At 41.4% G+C, this 15,089-nt stretch overlaps 1 protein-coding gene across 3 annotated transcripts in view; it reads left to right on the top strand.

The window, feature by feature from the left end:
- Positions 1 to 15,089, top strand: part of srpx2 (sushi-repeat containing protein X-linked 2) — a 66,751-nt gene that overhangs the window by 49,547 nt on the left and 2,115 nt on the right. For all 3 annotated transcript variants that reach the window (XM_043704663.1, XM_043704665.1, XM_043704664.1), the window contains exons 6-10: positions 803 to 929; positions 3,398 to 3,519; positions 6,767 to 6,946; positions 8,573 to 8,706; positions 10,778 to 10,899. In XM_043704663.1, coding sequence (XP_043560598.1) covers positions 803 to 929; positions 3,398 to 3,519; positions 6,767 to 6,946; positions 8,573 to 8,706; positions 10,778 to 10,899 — 685 coding nt within the window. The remainder of the gene's footprint in view (positions 1 to 802; positions 930 to 3,397; positions 3,520 to 6,766; positions 6,947 to 8,572; positions 8,707 to 10,777; positions 10,900 to 15,089) is intronic.

The raw sequence follows: 15,089 nt of genomic DNA, 5'->3' as shown, positions 1-15,089 counted from the left end.
GATGCTGCCTGACCTGCTGCGCTTTTCCAGCAACACATTTCCATCTCTGATCTCCAGCATCTGCAGACCTCACTTTCTCCTTTAAAGTCCATATAGAAAACATTATAGTGCTGCCCTCATTGATCATCTTTGTCAGTACCTCAAAAACTCAATCAATTCCTCAAAAAACTCAATCTTCCCTGCACAAAGCCATGCTGCCTATTGCTAATAAGTGCAAATGCAAGTAAATCCTGTTCCTAAGAATCTTCTCCAATAATTTCTCTACCATACAAAAGACTCACTGGCCTGTACTTTCTCCCATTATCCCTGTTGTCCTTCTTAAACAAAGCAACAACATTGGCTATTCACCTCTCCTGTGCCTGAACAGAATTCAAAGATTTCAAAAAGGTCCCAGCAATTTCCTCACCTGCCTCCCTCAGCATTCTGGGATATATCCCATCAGACCTTGGGAACCTGTGTACCTTCCTGCTTTTCAAAACACTCAATACCTCTTCCCATGCAGGTGCAAGAGACAAGGTTATCAGTTCAGCCGAATATGCTATAAACGATGTCCCTTCCAAAACGTGAGGTACCATTCCAAACGTGCCCCAACCAAAATGTCCAGAGACGTCGAATGCGAATGGCCACATAATAGTGACAGCTGCATGTCAAATGGTGCTGCAATAGAATTAACTGAATCTACAACTGCTGTTTTCATTAAAACAAACCCCAGCAAGGACACTGCCTTCCGGACAGCTGGGACTTAAGGATCCAATTGGAATATAAAAAAAAATACTAATTGACAATTTCTTGATTTTAATAGATTATGAACCTCCAAGGATAAAGTGTCCGGGGTCCAGAGAGAAGGTGGCTGAACCAGGGCAGCTGGCTACTCGTGTATATTGGGACTCACCGCGTATAAAAGATGTAGCTGATAAACACAGCACGAAGTTAGTGTGAAACATTAGATCGCGTGCTTTTCATTCCATTTCTGTAACTATTTGATCTTGGGGAGACGAACCCTAGTGTGATACCCACATCAAGGAAAACGGAAATAATTGGAACTAAATAAGCGATGCCATCAAGGCGGGACAGTATAGGAGAGAGATGGGAGGGAATAGGAGAAACTGAGGATGAAGTAAAGTGAATTGGAGATGGGGAAAGGGAGGGAGATGAGCATGTAGAGGACAGTTACTGACAGAGATATACAACAGTGACTTTCTGGATCCATTTAGAATCTCTGTGGAGAAGGGCAGAGTGATGAATTAGCAACGTCTCTCAGTGGAAGTGCAATGGATTATCTGCAAGGTGACAAGGGTAAACAACTGGGAAAGTAGTGCCACAAAAAGGAAAATCTTGCAGCAGAATTAGGTGGAAGCATGCATGGGAGAGCATTTGAGAGCATTTAATTATTTACATTTTAGAAAAATACGTGTATGTATTATTTACCTCCTTTTGTTATCTATTCAAAATGTTTACTAGTTCTGGCCAAGGCTGCCCCATGGTGACATCTTGTGGTCAGGAACCATGATTACAGGCAGACTCGATTTGCGTTTCCACATCAATGATGCGGAGGTGCTGGTGTTGGACTGGGGTGGACAAAGTTAAAAATCTCACAACACCAGGTTTTCGTCCAACTCGTTCATCAGGTAGCTGATGAAGTAGCAGCGTTCCAAAAGCTAGTACTTCCAAATAAACCTGTGGATTATAACCTGGTGTTGTGTGATCTATAACTTTCCACATTAAGTATTGCCACCCCACCAAAGATGGTTTAAATAACTCATTTAATACTAAATACTGTTATAATTGTAGCAGCACAAATATTTAAATTAAATTTCATTTAAATGTTCATATATTTGTAATGAGCTTTCAAAGATCAGTGCAATTTACTTTTCTCGGGACCTGGAGTACAGATGCCAATTGTACTTCCCTGCCTCTGGGATGGAATAATTCTATTCTGGCTCCAGATTTGATATTCTAGTGTGTGGCGCATCTCATCCTAACAGCTGCAGCATTTGATAATATGTCAGATTTGATTCTGTGTTCCTTCACTGGTGAGTTTGAAAGCAGAGGACATGTAAAATCCAGTGGATGATCTCCCTGCCATGTACCAGGTACCCTGACCTGTCAGAAGTCATACATACAGAAGCATCATCAAGCTACCTGCTTGCTCTTTGTCGTCTTGAGGCCATTATGGTGCCAATGAATCACCACATAAAGAGCTCATCTGTACTGTTGGCATTTACCCATTCTGATGGGAGGCCAAAGGAATTAGGGAAATAGTCATAGAGATGTACAGCACGAAAACAGACCCTTCGGTGCAACTCGTCCATGCCAATCAGATATCCTAACTTAATCTAGTCCCATTTGCCAGCACTTGGCCAATATCCCTCTAAACCCTTCCTATTCATATACCCATCCAGATGCCTTTTAAATGTTGTAATTGTACCAGCCTCCACCACTTCCTCTGGCAGCTCATTCCGTACACGCACCACCCTCTGTGTGAAAAAGTTGCTGTTAGGTCCCTTTTATATCTTTCCCTTCCCACCCTAAACCTATGCCCTCTAGTTCTGGACTCCCCCACCCCAGGGAAAAGACTTTGTCTATTTATCCTATGCATGCCTCTCATGATTTTATAAACCTCTATAAGGTCACCCCTCAGCCTTTGATGTTCCAGGGAAAAGAGCCCTAGCCTATTTCAGCCTCTCCCTATAGCTCAAATCCTTCAACCCTGGCAACATCCTTGTAAATCTTTCCTGAACCCTCTCAAGTTTCACAACATCCTTCCGATAGGAAGGAGACAATTGCATGCAATATTCCAACAGTGGCCCAACCAATGTCCTGTACATAACCTCCCAACTCCTGTACTCAATGTGGAAGGATTAGATGTGTTGGCTGGTATCAGGAGTAACTAGGCCCTCTGGGCCCATTGAAGGCATTGGTCCAATTTCCCACAACCTCTTCAACCTGGCACTACACCTCGTCTCCCTTTTTGAGATCCCCCAAGTGCAGACTTACCTGGGTTTCTCCCATGGTGAGACAGCCTGTAGTGCCAGCAGTAATTGTTGATTGGTGCTAGGTGGATGGAGAGTTGTCCATTCTCTAGAGAGATGCAGGATCTCCTTTAGGCAATTAATGTTGCTCCCTGCATTAAATTGTGGTGGGGAAAGCATCTAAACCATGAGCAGGCCCTTTCCAACAGTTTAGCTGGGATGAAGAGTGGGAACCTGTAAAATCTAAGCCGGGATAACTAGTACCATTCCAGCAACTTGGCAAGATAATGCAGCTATGATTAACATCTTATGATTTGATGCTGTGAGCATATATATTTACAGAATTCTTCAGCAGTAATTTGTCAAATACTCAGATGTGACAGACAGATAATAAACCTTTCCTCTTTCCTTTCATTCTTTCACAGAATAGTTCTGAGAGGACCACCCTCAGGTTCTGAATTTGGAAAGGGGGAGCATATTATTCGCTATGTAGCATATGACAGAGAGAGGAACAAAGCCTCCTGCAAGTTTACTGTCACGGTTCATGGTCAGTAACCTACTACATAGTTTGCTTCTCTCATGTTTAACATCTTCAGGGATGTATGATAGCATGGTGCCAACAATAAAAAAATATATTCATAGGAATTGTTCAGTTGAAATAAACCATCAGAGAAACAAACATTCAGAGTAAGAAATGTAAAATCACTTCAAAGAATAATAAGAGAGAAAATGTGAGTGGCTGAGCTTTTGTGTAAACAATAAAAATAGATTGGAAGACAGCAAAAGCAGTGAATAAGAGAAAATGAGTTCGAAATTTTGTCAAGTAATGGAGGTCAGGGAAAGCTGAAACTCCAGTACTCCCATTCCATCGGCACAAGTGAAATGGATCAGAACTTTTATTTGCTCAATTCCATCCCCACTGACATCCATATCTCAAATCTTGAGCTTCAGGTGATTTATCTGGTAGGAATATCATTAGAAGCTTGAGGCATACAAAGATGGGATATCACTCATTCAACATTTACTCCCTTAAATTAGAGCAGAGCTCTGCCTGCTTCTATCAGTACCAAACCCATATGATATGACATTGTCATGACACATTCCCCTTGTACTTGCTCTGTTGCTATTATCAGAGTACTGATACAGTTAAGCCCTGTATTCTATATTCTCCCTTCCCAGCCCCACAAGCCCAAGTGATTAAATTTCTAAGGAAAGATGGAACACTTACAGACATATACAAAGTTGTGGAGGGCAATGGATGTAAAATGTATGCACTGGCCCATCTCCTGAGGTTTACACCTATAAGTTCAGGCCATTGTTTTTGAGTCAGGAACTGCTTTCTGATGGATGAAGCTTTAGAACTATTCAAATCCCTACAGTGTGGAAACAGACCCTTTGGCCCAACTAGTCCACAACAACCCTCAGAAGAGTACCCGACCCAAACTCATTCCACATTACTCTACATTTACCCCTGACCAATACGCCTAACCCACACTTCCCTGAACATTATGGACCATTTAGCATGGTCAGTTCACCTAACCTGCACATCTTCAGATTGTGGGAGGAAACCAGAGCAAATCCATGCAGACATGGGAAGAATGTGTGAACTCCACACAGACAGTCGCCCAAGGCTAGAATTGAACCCAGGTCCCTGGCACTGAGGCAGCAGTGTTAACCACTGAATGTCCAATCCCCTTGGATATAAGTGAGATTAGGGTTCCAGGTTGGTGCATTTCAGTTTGGAGATATTTTGAATTATTTATGTGATATTTAGGAACTTTATTGTCATAGATAGTAGAAGTCCATGTTATCCCTCCAATTTTATTTGCCTTTTGTCTCTCTACTTTCCTGATTTGCTGACTCATGCTGCATTGGGACTAGATAAACTTTGATAGTTGTACAAATTCTCACCCAAGAAGCTATTACTGATTTGTGAACCTCCGCAGAGGTGACAGCAGGCTAGTTTGATCAATAGGCTGTCACTGGTGCTAATCTTGCACTAACCTGACGTCCACACATTTACATTCAGGACACATCAGTCAGCAACAATCAGGAGTGGAAAGCCTTTTAATTCAAGCACTGGGTACTAAGGCCAATTGTAGTGATCACTTAGCTGCCTTGGAAGGCATTAGGTAGTTTAGTGTAGATAATCATCTTCTGTACTCCTTAGTAGAACATGCCAGGATATTTATCAACTACGCCATTAGGTAGTCTTACTGTGCATGCTAGTTACTATAAAGCTGGAAATGATTGACTATTTTAGAAGATGAGTTCTCAACCTGTTTGTATGACAGCATCTTGTTTAAATGAATTGCTTAATGCTTCTGCAAATATGTTAGAGGAATGTTATAATGCTAAGAAATTTGTCCATAACATTACCATCAACAATCCCTCTATTTGGATAAACAACTTTTTTTTTATTCTGGAAAGAATGAGACCTGTGGGAGATCCTACTGAAGTATTCAAGATAATTGCTAATGATGTATATGAGATGATTAAGAAGTTTATAAAAAGGGGAAATGATTTCAGGCTGAGAGTTGCAGGCTGTTTGGATTTGACTGTTCAATTGTGCCGGGTAAATAGTGGGACAACTGCCCAGGCAGCTAATGGAGGTGAATAGTCTTCTAGAGATATTACAGAGTCCAAGAGACAATTATTAAATATGTAAGTTAGACAGATTGGTCGGTCACTCACAATTCTTTACATCTGTTTAACTGTATCATTTGCCAGTGTTCCTCTCTCTACAATTTGAATAATGATCACAGATCACAGTGGTCATAGTTTTTTGAGCTTTAAAGTCAATATCTCTCCTGTTCTCATCACTTATTGTGATTTTATACGTCCCCCTTTGGGGAATGGAGGAATATATCCTTTATTTGTTGGCTCTGACTTTGCAAGGGCTGTAACTGCAATATAACTGCAGTTAAATCATATGTTAAGTGATAGTTAAGTTTCAGAAGTAGGGTTTATTTCACACACTCTTAGACACTAGAGTGGGGGAAGTTGGGTAATACTTCACAACGTAGGTATTGATACAAGCAACGAGGAGAAAGATAATTGAACAAAAATATTCAATTAGTGAAAATTAAGCTTGAATAACATTTTCTCTTTGCTTTTTAAGATGGAGTCCAAAATTCTAAAGTTGGTGTTGCAAGTGTAGAATGCTTTGTGGGGATGGTTGGTTGGCAAGTCAGAAGCAGAGTGAAAGTAGGAAATGTCCTCTCCTCCAAAATCTTATAAGGATTTTTTTTTCGGGGTGTAGCACCTACTCTGTGTTGATGAATGAAAATTTTACTTGCAGGGGCAGGTTGTTAGCTGTTTTTAAATTATTGTACAGATCAGAAGCTTTTTTTTATTGTAGCTTACAGTAAAGGGCATTGAATCAGTAGATGTGAAAGGAGCAGCTTCGACCTCTTACCTGTCTGCTCTTTTTCTTTCAAAATTATGAGTTCAGCAACAGTTGGGTTCTATACCTTGGAGGTCATGTGAGCAAACCTCTTTGTCCTGGGAAGAGAAACAGTTACCCTGGAGACTCCAAGGATTAAGTGGAAAGTCATTAACACTATTTCATTATGTAAATGTTTCTCATGGAGACAATAGTTTCTCTCTCAGATTTGTAACACAGTGTGAGCATTCTGGACCCATCAGGACATTAATTGGTTGCTGTTGAGAGGGTTCCAGAAGATTTTTGCCAAGTTCAGTCATGTGATTATAAAAGTGGACTCTTCAGTTTGTTTGAAAAACAGTCTGTGATAAGCATCAACATTTTTTCCCTCTGTTTCTGACATTGCCAGTTAGAAGATGCCCCGTGCTGAAGCCCCCAGTCCATGGTTACATCACTTGTACATCGGCTGGTAATAACTATGGGGCAACCTGTACTTACACATGTGAGGGAGGCTACGAGCGACAGGGGATCTCCAAAAGAGTGTGTCTGTTTAATCGAAGCTGGTCTGGACTGGCACCATCTTGTGTACGTAAGTGGATTTAGTTAAATATTGGAAAGGTGGCACTGTAATCCCATCCATGGGAAATGAGCACTCGGGCCTCTGTGTTGCTAGTGCTGCTGCAGCATATTGCTTTATAAATGGGATAAAGTGCAACTGTATGGATACATATTTAGATGAATGAAGTTCTGTTTACAGCACGGTAATCAGCAGCCATCATAAAAAAATGTTGTATTTCTAATGCTAAACTTGGATACATTAGTCAATATTATGACCGCTGTCAGTCAGACACATGGATATTATGTGATCTTGGGTATGTTATGGAGGTGGGCTTGATTGGGTTGTTGGCAGACCACCACTTTCCCATCCATTCCTGAGTTGACTTGTAAAATTAGAAGCACATATAAATACATACTTAAAGGCCAATTGAACGTATTTTAAAACTTTAATACGGTTGGCAGGGACAGCTGAACAGAAGTGGGCATCCTTTTTTTTAACTGAAATGTATCAAGAGAAGGAAGAGGAGGTGGTTACTACCCTCAGAAGACCCTCAGTTTTACACAGGGAAAATCTGTCCCGGAAGAATCTGCCTCCTTCCTTCCCTGTAAAATATACTCCAAAAACGCTGCCGTCTCCCCTAATACCTTCCACCCATTATCCTGGACCTGGGTTAACACAGATACTTGTTTTCTTCTTTGAGGGCCTGTCTGTACCTCCAGCTCTACCAGCTGGGTCACATGACATTCAAGTTTGAGGTTGTCTCATAGAAAGCAGTTTGCATTCTTCACAAATACAACCATTATAGCTACTGTCAGCTAATGTCATTTTCTTTGAAAATTGTCTTGCCAAACATTACATGATCTATATCTAGCTGATGACAAATTAATGTTTCAGATATTACATCTTCATAATAAAGTGAACAGCCATAGTTGCTTCAAATTTGTACTTGGACTGTAATGATTCCAACCAAAAGCTTCCCTGAATTATCAAAGGCAAGAGAAAAAGTAAAATGTATCCATGTTCTGAATTGAAACAATAATCCAAGTGTTATTGGAGGAAGGCTTATGAGGTAAAAGAGGTATGAGGAACACGTAAAGAAAAAACATTGACAACAAGTAGAAATTGAACAAGAGAAAACTATAAATTGTGGGCGGGATTGGTACAGGGTTGATCTCAGCTTAACTCTGGAATGCAGATACCAACTGAAGACCAGACACTTTTCCACAAGGTGAGAAAGAAGTGTTGTTTTGATTTTCACCTTGGACATGTATTGCTTTCTTATTTGTAATTGACAATTCAAGGAAGGTAGAAAAATGTATTTCAATCAATCAGTGCAAAATGTAGTCACTGTAGGTGGGTAACATTCATGGCTTTTGGGGATCAGCATATAAAGAAACCTTGTTTGTGTGCTCTTGTTCCTGTGATGCTGTGTCTTCACAACAGTGTGAGCTTGGTGAATTTAGCATAAATAATGTCAGCACAAAGCTGCTATGTTGCATAACTGGACATAGTTAGGGAGTACTTTTGCCCCTTCTTCACCTCCTCCAATGACTGTCTCTGTCTCTGTATACTCAGGCTACCAAGTACATTTTCAGTTAAGAGAAACATGTTATATATGCAATGTGATGGTTACACATTTCTCTTATATAATTGCAGCAATTGAAATTAATGTTGATGTGAATTCGGTGGCTGCTCTCTTGGACCAGTTTTATGAGATGCAGCGTCTCCTCATCATATCCTCTCCAAGTGCATCTGATATGTACTACAACCTACAAATGAACATGCTACAGGTTTGTAAATAGGACCTGATAGTCAATACCGATGAGCAGAGGTAATATCTTCAAATTAAATTTCTGCCTGTTCTGCACAGGGGAAAGACTTTCACAATAAGAATTTGTGATTCATGGCAATGTAGGAATTTGTGTCTCATAAGGATTTAAAATGGATTGTTACATTCATTCATCACTTTGATCAAAGATACATTGAGACTTTTCTCAAATGAATGACCTGATGAACAACTTTTCACAAAGAAGTGTCTAGAAAATTTTGTGATACAGGTAGTTCTCGGATAACACACGTTTCAGCAGCGCGATTTGGCTATAACATTGCTGAAATGTTAGGGAACAGTATTTTCATACTTACCTTCGTTTGTAATAGTACGATTTCAGCGGCAATCAGTTCAGGCTTTGCGCGTTACTGCGTATACGCCGATGTCAGCTGCCGACAGAGCAGCTTTCTGTGAGAGGTACTGCACAGAGTGCAGCTTTCTTACATTTTTTGATGTACTCTATTAAATATACTTTTGTTTCATTAATAAATATGATTTCAACCTTCATTTAGGCTGTTCTCTACTTTGCATTAGATTTTTGGAAGCTTTTTGAGTGACTGTGAGTGATAATTTTGCTGGTCTGCCCCGACCCCCTTTTTTCCCATAGGCATCATTATTTCGAAGCGATTTTCTATTAAGCAAAGCTTTTGCTGGAATGCAACTCTGGCAATTTATGAGGATTATCAGTAATTGAAAGGAAGCCCCTTGCTGTCCATCCCATTACCTTATGTGGAAATGCACTGGTAACACCTAACAGATGAGTGCTCTAAGCTAAAATTTTTAAATGAACTTTTCGTCAAATGTTGACCCGTTATATCCTAGTAACCAAATAGTGATTGGAGCAGCACAGACTGGAGTTTCGTATTGGGACCCCTGAAGAGTTCCACATGGGACTTACTCGGGAAACTGCAGACTCTGATGGACAATTCAACACTTAGTTTGGAGAGTTCTTCCATTTAGTTAATAGTTACCCAGGAAAAATGAAACAATTAAAAACCTAATCTAATTTCGGTGTAACAATTAAGCTGACCCCCCCATTCCCCATTGGGAATGGTAGCTGAGATAGTTGAACTCGCCCCCAACGACATAATTCCCTTAAGAGATTAAGGAGGGCTGATGGGAATGAGGAAACTCTCAGGATTTTTCTAATGAGATCTAAACCATAGGCTTTATTCTATGTAAATTGTGTCTCCTTTATTTAATCTTAATTTCCCTTCATGTTTGTAATGATGTGAAGCCAATGGAGCAAATAGTCCTTGCTTCGTTATTTTTGGACCATTGTGTATTCAAGTCTCATGTTCCAAACTAATGAAGTACGAACTGCTGTAAATGGTAGGGAGCCAGCAAAGTTTCTTGAGAGATTTCACTCAAAATGAATGAGCTGACAGATGAATAGATGGTGTTCTGAGACAGAGAGGTGTTGAGAGGATTCCACACTTGGGAAACGGACAAACCCAACTGACTGACTGGGTGATGAATGACATTGAAAATTATAGTTTATTTTTTGGGGGACTGAAAATTGTCGTATGACTAATTAATACAATGGGGATCTCTAATAACTAGATTAGATTAGGTTACATTACAGTGTGGAAACAGGCCCTTCGGCCCAACAAGTCCACACCGACCCGCCGAAGCGTAACCCACCCATACCCCTACATTTACCCCTTACCTAACACTACGGGCAATTTAGCATGGCCAATTCACCTGACCTGCACATCTTTGTGACTGTGGGAGGAAACCGGAGCACCCGGAGGAAACCCACGCAGACACGGGGACAACGTGCAAACTCCACACGGTCAGTCGCCTGAGGCGGGAATTGAACCCGGGTCTCTGGCGCTGTGAGGCAGCAGTGCTAACCACAGTGCCACCGTGCCACCCACTAATGATTTCTTAAAATTCTAATCTTCCTATTTTATAAAATTTAATTATATTTGGTGTCCTCAAAGAGTAAAGACTGTCTTGGAGGTGTGTTTAGTGAATGTTGTTACTAACTACCCTCTCTTTTTGAAGTGTATTGTTTCTCTCCTTATTAGGAAGCTGCCTGTGGTCTGGAACTGAGACAAACAACAGTAATAGAATTGGTTGGAAATCCACCGAGAGCAGTAGGACGTATAAAAGAACAGCAGCTTTCTTCAGAAATTATTGAACAACTCAGGTAAAAGGCTATTGTGAATTAACTTTCAAATGTGGACTGAATTTATGATTTTGTTGTAAACTGAAGTTGGCTCAGAGGTGAGGTAAGAGTGGCATCAAGGATCCCGAGGATCATGGTTGCAACTGAATATTGTGGCATCGAGGAGCTCTAGCAAAACTGGAGTCAATGGAATTGAGTGGACTGGGGGAAATTCTCTGTTGGCTGGCGTTACACCTGGCAAAGGAAGATGGCTGTTGTGGTTGGAGGTCAGTTGTCTCAGCAGGAATTCCTCAAAGTGGTATCCTTGGCACAACGATTTTGAGCTACTTGATCAATGACCTATCAATAGATCAATGATCTCTCATAATGTTCGCTGATGACTGCGTAATGGTCAGAACCATTCTTTAGTTCTTAGTTGCTGAAACAGTCCATGCCCAAATGTAACAAGACCTGGATAATATCCAGGCTTGGGATGATGAATGGAAAGGAACATTTGTTCCACACAAGTGCCAAGCAATGACCATCCCCAGCAAGATAGAATCTAACCATCACCCCTTGATGTTCAATGCTATCACCATCATTGAATCCTCCCAGTTTTCAACGTCCTAGGAATGCCAATGCCCAGGAACTGAACCAGACTAACCATATAAATATTGTGGCTGTAAGACCAGGTTAACAGCTAGGAATATTGCAGAGATTATCTCCCCTCTTGAATGTGCAATTGTTGTACCTTCTGCGGCTACTACGGCAGTGTGATGGAGTGTTAGGAGTGATGGAAGAGTGGGCCTGGGTGTCATGGAGCTAATGATTCCTGTAAGGCGCTGACAGTGAAGGGAAGGGGACAATGCATTTTTGTTTTGCTGGTTTGAGGTGGTGGAAATGGTGGAAGATGAATCTTTGAATGCAGAATCTGGTGGATTGGAAAATGAGCACATTAGAAATCCTATTGTTCTGGGAGCAGGTAAAGGGATGAGGGAAGAAATGTGAGAGATGTGTCAAACATGGATGAGGGTCCTATCAACCATGCTGAGGGGTAATTCTTGCCTGAGTAAAGAGCAGGACAAATCACAGGTACCCTGTTGGAAGGGGGCATCGTTGGAACTGATATGGCAGAGATGGAGAAACTGAGTAATTGGAATGGAATCCTTGCTAGAAATAGGAAGTTTAGTCATGGTAATAGTAGAAGTTGGTGAGTTTGTAGTGTGTGTTAGTGGATAGGCCATCTCCAGAAATGGAAACAGTGATGTCAAAGGAGGGTAGAGTTGAAAATGGACCAGGTGAAGGTGAGAGCAAAATGGAAATTAGAAGCAAAATTAATTAACTTTTTTCCAAATCTGGATGAGAGGAGGAAGATGGATGAAAGAAAGAGATGTAGGTGGGGCCCAAGTAGGACCAGAACAAATAATATTCCACATACCTATAAAGAAATGAGCATAAATGGGACCCAAGCTGATCCCTACAACCATATCTTTGACTTGGAGACAGTGAGACCAATTAAAGGAAAACTTTAAAACTCAGCTGGATGAAGGCAAGTGTTGGTGGATTGGAATTATTCAGGCTCTTTACAAACAAGAAGTGGAGAGCCTTTAGGTGATCCTGATGGGGAATGGATGTGAAAAGAGATTGCACATCCATAGTGAAGAGAAGGCAGCTAGAGCCAGAAACAGGAAATTGTGAAACCGATGTAAAGTGTCAGAAGAATCAGAAATGTAAATGGAAAGAGACTGGATGAGACTGGGGAGATGTTGGGGCTTGAATCTAGTTTGGGAGAAATAAGTTCATGTAGGGTTAGAACAATTTGAAATGATGAGTTTGCCAGAGCAATCCTTTTTCGATTTTGCGATGGAGGTAGACAAAGGGCTGTGTGGTGTTGGGGGATTATGAAGTGCAAGTTGTGGTCAGTGACAGTCCTAGAAATAACCATTTGATGTTCTATGATGGAATAACAATCTAGGGGAGATTGGAGGAAGTATTTGAGAGTGCCAACTCAGCACCTGCATAGTAATGGTCAGCATACCAGGCTAGAACAGCTCTAGCCCTAGCAGGTTTGATAACAAAGTCAGAGTTAGACATGAGAGCACCGTGTAGCAGTTCCGGGAGAGATGTATTAGAGTGGGTGAGGTGAGCAGAGAAATTTAAGACAGCTGGTGTAATGTTGGCAGTTTTTGAAGACGTAAGATGCAACTAAAAGGCTAGAAGTGGGAGTCCAAGTGGAGGGTGAGTATTGAAGATGGTTGAAAAAGTCCATGGAGTGGCGAGTAGACTCCTGTCTGGATGTGAACGTAGGAGGTATAATTAGTAAGTTTGTAGATGACACCAAAATTAGTGATGTAATGGACAGCAAAGAAGGTTAACTAAGAATACGACAGGCCTTTGACCAATTGGGCCATTGGGCTGAGGAGTTGCAGATGGAGTTAATTTGGATAAATGTGAGGTGCTGCGTTTTGGAAAAGGAAATCAGAGCTGGGCTTATACGCTTAATGGCAAGGTCCTGGGGAGTGTTGCTGAACAAAGAAACCTTGGAGTGCAGGTTCAAAGCTCCTTTAAAATAGAGACGCAGATAGACAGGATAGTGAAGAAGGCATTTGGTATGCTTGCCTCTTTTGGTCAGAGCATTGAGTATAGAAAGTGGGAGGTCATGACGCGGTTGTACAGAACATTGGTTAGGCCATTTTGGAATACTGTGTGCAACTCTGGTCTCCCTGCTATAGGAAAGATGTTGTGAAACTTGAAAGGGTTCAGAAAAGATTTACAAGGATGTTGCCAGGGTTGGAGGATTTGAGCTATAGGAAGAGACTGAATAGGTTGGGCCTATTTTCCCTGGAGCTTCGGAGGTTGAGGGGTAACCTTATAGAGGTTTATAAAACCATGAGGGGCATGTATTTGGTAAATACATGTCCCTCATGGATTTTTTCCCTGGGATGGGAGAGTCCAAAACTAGAGGGCATAGGTTTAAGGTGTGAGTGGAAAAATTTAAAAGGGATCTAAGGGGCAACTTTTTCATGCAGAAAGTGGTGCAAGTATGGAATGAGCTGCCAGAGGAAGTGGCGGAGGCTGGTACAATTACAACATTTAGAAAAGGCATCTGAACAGGTGTGTATTAAATGCTGGCAAATGGGATAGATCAATTTAGGATATCTGGTCGGCATTGATGAGTTGAACTGTGGATCTGTCTCCATGCTGGACAGCTCAATGACTGTATGAAAATTGACGAAGTTGTGAGTCGTGAAGAAAGCCGTTAAAGGATTCTGCAGGATATAGGTCAGTTGAAATGTTGGGCAGAGAAATGACAGATGGAGTTTAATTTGTACAAGTGTGTGGTGATACATTTTTGGAGGTTAGTTGCAAGAGGAAAGTGTAAGTAAATGGCAAAGAACCCTTAGAAGCACTGATAAGCCAAAGGATTATGTCAACAGCTCCCTGAAAGTGGTATAGAAGGTGTGTGGCATTCTTGAGTATAAAAATTGGCATGCTATGTTGCAACTATATAAAGTTCTAGTTGGGTCATATTGGGAGTATTGTGTGTAGTTCTGGTTGGCATGTTTAAGAAGGATGTGGAGGTTTAGGAAGGATGTGGAGGCTTTGGAGAGTGTGCAAAAGAAGTTTACTGGGATGTTCCCTGGATTGGACTTTTGTAGCTGTAAGGGGAGGTTGGATAAACTTGGATTGGTTTCAGTAGAATGTTGGAGGCTGAGAGGCAATCTGATAGAGGTATAAACAAATTATGAGAAACCTGCACAGAGTGGATTGTTGGAGTCTTTTTCCCACAGTGGAAACATCAAATACTAGGGGTTTACGGTGAGAGGAGGCAAGCTTAAACGAGTTGTGCAATGCAATTATTTACAGAGGGTAGTAGATGCACTCGATTGCACTGCCAGGGGAGGTAGCAGAAGCAATTATGATATCAACTTTTAAAAGGAATTTGGACTGACGCACATGAACAGGCAGGGAATAGAGGGATACAGAGCTGAAAATGTGTTGCTGGAAAAGTGCAGCAGGTCAGGCAGCATCCAAGGAGCAGGAGAATCAACGTTTCGGGCATGAGCCCTTCTTCAGGGATGAGGAAAGTGTGCCAAGCAGGCTAAGATAAAAGGTAGGAAGGAGGGATTGGGGGAGGGGTGTTGGAAATGCGATAGGTGGAAGGAGGTCAAGGTGAGGGTGATAGGCCGGAGTGGGGGTGGGGGCGGAGAGGTCAGGAAGAAGATTGCAGG

Source organism: Chiloscyllium plagiosum, chromosome 15, assembly GCF_004010195.1.
Source record: "Chiloscyllium plagiosum isolate BGI_BamShark_2017 chromosome 15, ASM401019v2, whole genome shotgun sequence".
Taxonomy (NCBI): domain Eukaryota; kingdom Metazoa; phylum Chordata; class Chondrichthyes; order Orectolobiformes; family Hemiscylliidae; genus Chiloscyllium; species Chiloscyllium plagiosum.
This window is presented reverse-complemented; position numbering and strand designations above follow the sequence as displayed.